This window comes from Mercenaria mercenaria, chromosome 9 (genome assembly GCF_021730395.1).
Source record: "Mercenaria mercenaria strain notata chromosome 9, MADL_Memer_1, whole genome shotgun sequence".
NCBI lineage: Eukaryota > Metazoa > Mollusca > Bivalvia > Venerida > Veneridae > Mercenaria > Mercenaria mercenaria.
In genome coordinates this window covers 30,234,644-30,239,532 of record NC_069369.1, presented here as the reverse complement: position 1 = coordinate 30,239,532, position 4,889 = coordinate 30,234,644, and the positions used below count along the sequence as shown (strand labels likewise).

Genomic DNA, 4,889 nt, shown 5'->3' with positions numbered 1-4,889 from the left:
TTATCGATATTAAAAGGAACTAAGTGAAGTTTTTATGTGCGCTATTTATAGAACTGCATCAGGTCATGCATATTAACGAAAATAGTCCAGCAGCATACAGTACGAAAGGTAAAATACGGAACTTAAAAGGTACAATACGGGTTTTTTCGGCGACGCCGTCTAAATTCGTTTTCGTTACCTATGCCACGTGACTTCAGTTTGCAAATCAAACTACTTTTTAACGCATTATAGATAATTTATCAAAATGGAAGATTTATGCAACAGTCTGCCTGATTGGACGAGAGTGTCAATTTCTTTCACTCTGTTGATTGTGCTACGCTGAGTGAAATGTAGACAAAGCGTTTATCCTAAACGACGCTGTTCACAGTTTTAAAGCTAACTTTGGCTCAGTATATTTAGCAAGAATATTGATATATCTCAAAATGATAAGTAAGTTTAATAAATATGATAAAAACCTGTTCAAATACCAACATATATCAAATTAAAGAAAGAGCTGAATACGGTCAGCGTATCACATGAATAAGGGTGTGATAAGAGTCTTTTATGTAGAGAAGTGCTTTTTAAAAGATTTTCTTTGTTACAATTGTCGTCCGTATATGAAAAGGTTTCTTGCTTTTTTGACTTATTCAGATTGCATATTAAAATGAGTACTTGTTTGCTTTGATATATTTGTTATAAATTATTTAACTGATTTACTATATATGAATATTTTTCTTTAGTATGGTATGCAAATATTGAACTCAGTTGAAATCTGTTTTATTATATATATGCTATATAATGACTGAATCTCATTACACTGAAATGAAGGTACGCTGCATACAGTCTATCTATGTGATATGTCTACGGTCAAACTTTGCTTATGAAACAGAAATATTGAAATAATTACAATTGTATGTTTTGCTTGACCTTCACATTTTTATTGGTGTGACGTCATTGTCCATAGATTCATGAATAGCGAATATGCATTTGTTAAAGCGGGATCAGTTGGCCTATTTTAGAAATAAATAAAAATAATAAATAAAAAAACCCTCAATTGATTTTTTCTCATGTATTCTAATCACACTTGATTTGTAGCATCTTTATTAGGCCCGCAGCCAACTTTGTTCAGCTGGGACATGGGACATTTAACCCCTTTTAGAGGCTGCTAGAGCTAAAACTAGAAATGCCTTTATACAGCGTCTCATGAACAGCTTGGTGGATCTTTGTCATATTTGGTCTGGAGCATCATTATAAGGTTCTCTTCCAAATTTATTTATATAGGAACTTGGGCCCTATTAGGGACCACTGTAGCTAAAAGTAGATATGCCTTTCTTCGCATTAACCACTAAAATGTATTGGATTTTTATCAAACTCGATGTGTAACAATATCGTAAGGTCTCCTGCTATTTTGTTACAAATGGGGATAGGGACCAATTTAGCTAAAAATATAAACACGTTTAATGACCTCTTCTCATGAACCGCTTCATGAATCTTCATCAATCTACTGCTGTAATTATTCGTCTAAGGATAAACGAAACAAAATTGCAACCCTACGAAACCTTTGCGAAAAATTAAAAGAGAACCATTTAAATTGTTAAACTGCGGTGTTTAGTTTTGCAATTTGAAAAATGTTAGATGAAAGATGAATGTTAGATGAAAAATTCACAAACTTCTTTCCTTATTACAATTCGCCGACCATCATTTTTAAAGATATTTCTTGTTTCTGCCTGTTCATATGTCGATTTTTTTTACAGAATTTACATAGGTATATAATGAATCTAAATATGGCCTTCCTACCTGTATACAGTATAGCAAGATATGAGATATATGCTCAGATGTCATTTCATTGCATTTGATATTGTTTGTATATACAATTGCATATGGATTGAAACAGTATGGAGCTTTAGTACACAAAGAACAGTTGTTTTTATCAACTGTAAAATCAAAACTGAAGAAAAACTAAAGGAAAATAAAGGTACTCATGATATGCGCCTGCTCACTTCATGATGATGACGTATACCAAGTTTCATTTTAATTAGATGAAAACGGTAGAGAGTACACAAGATAGTGCGATGGACGAAATGACAGAGCAATCGACAGTATGTCTCCTCGATTTTCGACACTGGAAGCATAAAAAGTAAGAAATATGGTCACTATTTAAACGAAAGATGTCAATGAATTTATTTGTCCCTATTTTAGTTATAACATGTTTGATATACCAAAGATCTATGACAAAAGATTTTTTTCAGAATTCAGTTTGAACTGAGACAAGATTTAAACTTTTCTTGTAGTCATCCGAAGAAGTGATAATTAAAGACGGTCATGTCAAAATCATCAGAGATAAGAAATTATAAATGTACAAACTGATAAAATTCACTTGCACAAGATATGGTTATTGGGGTTTTTAAATACTTTGATTTTACAAGTATGTTGTGGTTATTATTTGCAATTTTGTCTATGTTATACCCGATTTGTGAATCAAAGGATTTGAGCTCAGTTTCCCATTCATTTTTAAATGAAGCAATAATACGTAAAATAGTTTCGTCCGTATTGGAGGAGGAAGGAATGGATTATAGTTCTCTAATGAAATATGTTGGTGATCTGAAAACAGAAATAGAAGGACAAAATGTTAAAATAAATGACATGGAGTCAATTATTGCAAGACAAGCAGACGACATTAACAACCTAAAAGACAGCCTCAAGGAAATGGAAGGCGAGAATGAAGGAAACTACGTAATACAACCGTATAACAATTTGACAAACACGGAAAAAGTGGACAAGGCGAAACACAATCCTGATTCCTATCACACGAACATGAAACAAAGAGAAAACAAACTGTTTATCAATCAAAGAATAAGAACTCACTCGGGGCAAAGTGTTGCATTTACCGCTTATTTAGATCATCAGATAAAAGAACTCAACCCAGGAACAACAATAAAATGCAATCAAATCATTTCTAATTATGGTAATGGTTATAACAAATTTACCGGGATATTCACGGCACCTATTTCTGGGACTTATTTCACAACATTTACAATTCAGGCTGGAGTTAAGAAGACCAACGTGCGACTGCTGAAGGATGGACAAAACGTTGTCGGCGCTGTTGTGCACGCTGATCCGTATTCTGACAGTTACAGGCAAACGATGGCTTCAAATAGCGCAGTGATAAATCTTACAGCTGGACAATCACTTTGGCTTGAAACAATATACGACCACGATGCAGAGCTATTCAGTTTAGAGGGATACCGTTACGTCACCTTTACAGGATTTTTACTATTCTGATTTAGTCCTTCACTACTAAACGAGCTGAAAATATCTGTATATTTCAACATTAAAAGTTCTTAAATCACAAAGCAATGTCTCTTGTTTGGTGTTGCGGAAAGGCAGTATAAGCAAATGACTTAAGAAAAATTCATTTATTTCGATCAACTTTGCAGTATATTGACCAGAAAGTTTTCTCTCAAAAAAAGGTTTATAAAATGTATATTAGAATTTCACTTAAAAGATATAAGAGGAAAAAAACAAAACCTATAAATTTTTTCTACAAGAAGATTTTAATGATTTCTCACAGTCGGAAAAAATTTGATCTATGATATGCTGAAATACAATGTATAGTTCTGTGTGCTTGTTTTTGGGATATTAGCAAAATTACAGAGATCCGCAAATTTCAAGCTGATTTTAAGACATTGTTTGAAATTATTTACCATGTCAAACTTTTAAATATCATATTTTATCTTTAGAAAGACAGTAACGTTGCCGTTTTCGTAAGTTTACTAAATTGGTGCTATTAATTCATGAAATAGTTTTTTTCTGTATGCCATGACCAAGCTTTATTCTACGTTATCCGAAGGTACGAAAGTAGTAATTCGCCGGATAAGTCCCCGTGGTCAGCTCGAATGTAGTCTATATTAGTCTATATTAGTTATAAGTGCCATTTTTTTTGCAAGGTAAAGGCAATTTTCATGCAGGATATAAGCTTAATATATGCTTGATTGTAAAGCGGAATGTCTGCGAATGATTTTAAGCTAGTAGTATTACGTTCTACGATCTAAATGTTGACGCTGCTGGGTAAAATGAAAGTGAAAATAGGAATTTCTTGATGCCTACATACGCAGTATTAGCGTTTTCGACACGTGTCTTAGTCACCTGATGGTTTCATTGCATTATGGTAAACTCCATACTTTTTTGTTGTTTTTATGGCCTTAACATATAGCGCTATGCCATTAATTTCGGTTTGTCAAACGTGCAGAACTACTTTAAAACTAAGCAGAATAAATGAATTTTTTCTCAAAAATTAAAATATTAGAAAATGAATATGCATGTTAAATAAGCTATCCCGAAAGTTGCATACGGATCCGGTAATAAATGAACTAAATATTGTATATTTTTTTTTTAAAAAACTAATTTCCAAAAATTGTTGTTGACAATGGAAAACATCGCATGAAAATCTTTTTTTGGATAATTTCAAACTAATGTACAGGAACTGAGATATAGTCTAACTCGTTTACAGCGGCCACCGAAGGAATTGGCTAAAAGTGACAACTACTGGCAGGTGAACTATATCCAGGTTAGCGAGGAAGGGCACCCAATCGGTATAAACTCTCATTTTGCTTATAATCTACATTAGGCTGATTGCTTCTAATTATCTACCTATATTTTACTATGTTACACATGGAAGTTTTAAAATATTCGGTTACATATAAATGTATAACAATATACTGTAGTTGGGTGCACTTTCTTTTATTGTAATATGTGATGGCTTCCTCTGTTTCTCCAGATATAGCTACTGTTTCGTAACAGCTAATTACTATAAAAAGAAAACTTGGTATAATGTCTCTTTTGAAATGCTTTTATGATATATTTTCATCGGTACATTAGGGACAAACCGTGCTATGTTTTATCACAGAAAA

The 4,889-nt window shown here is 32.8% G+C and overlaps 1 protein-coding gene across 1 annotated transcript; it reads left to right on the top strand.

The window, feature by feature from the left end:
• The first annotated feature begins 2,383 nt into the window (after positions 1 to 2,383).
• LOC123547853 (heavy metal-binding protein HIP-like) lies at positions 2,384 to 3,310 on the top strand. The gene has a single exon (XM_045335098.2). It carries the CDS (start codon positions 2,407 to 2,409, stop codon positions 3,259 to 3,261), a length of 855 nt encoding a protein of 284 aa, XP_045191033.2. The 5' UTR covers positions 2,384 to 2,406; the 3' UTR covers positions 3,262 to 3,310.
• The last annotated feature ends 1,579 nt before the right edge of the window (positions 3,311 to 4,889 follow it).

Excerpts from the sequence above, each read along its gene's own strand:
- LOC123547853 (XM_045335098.2), top strand. The coding sequence starts at position 2,407 with ATGTTGTGGTTATTATTTGCAATTTTGTCTATGTTATACCCGATTTGT.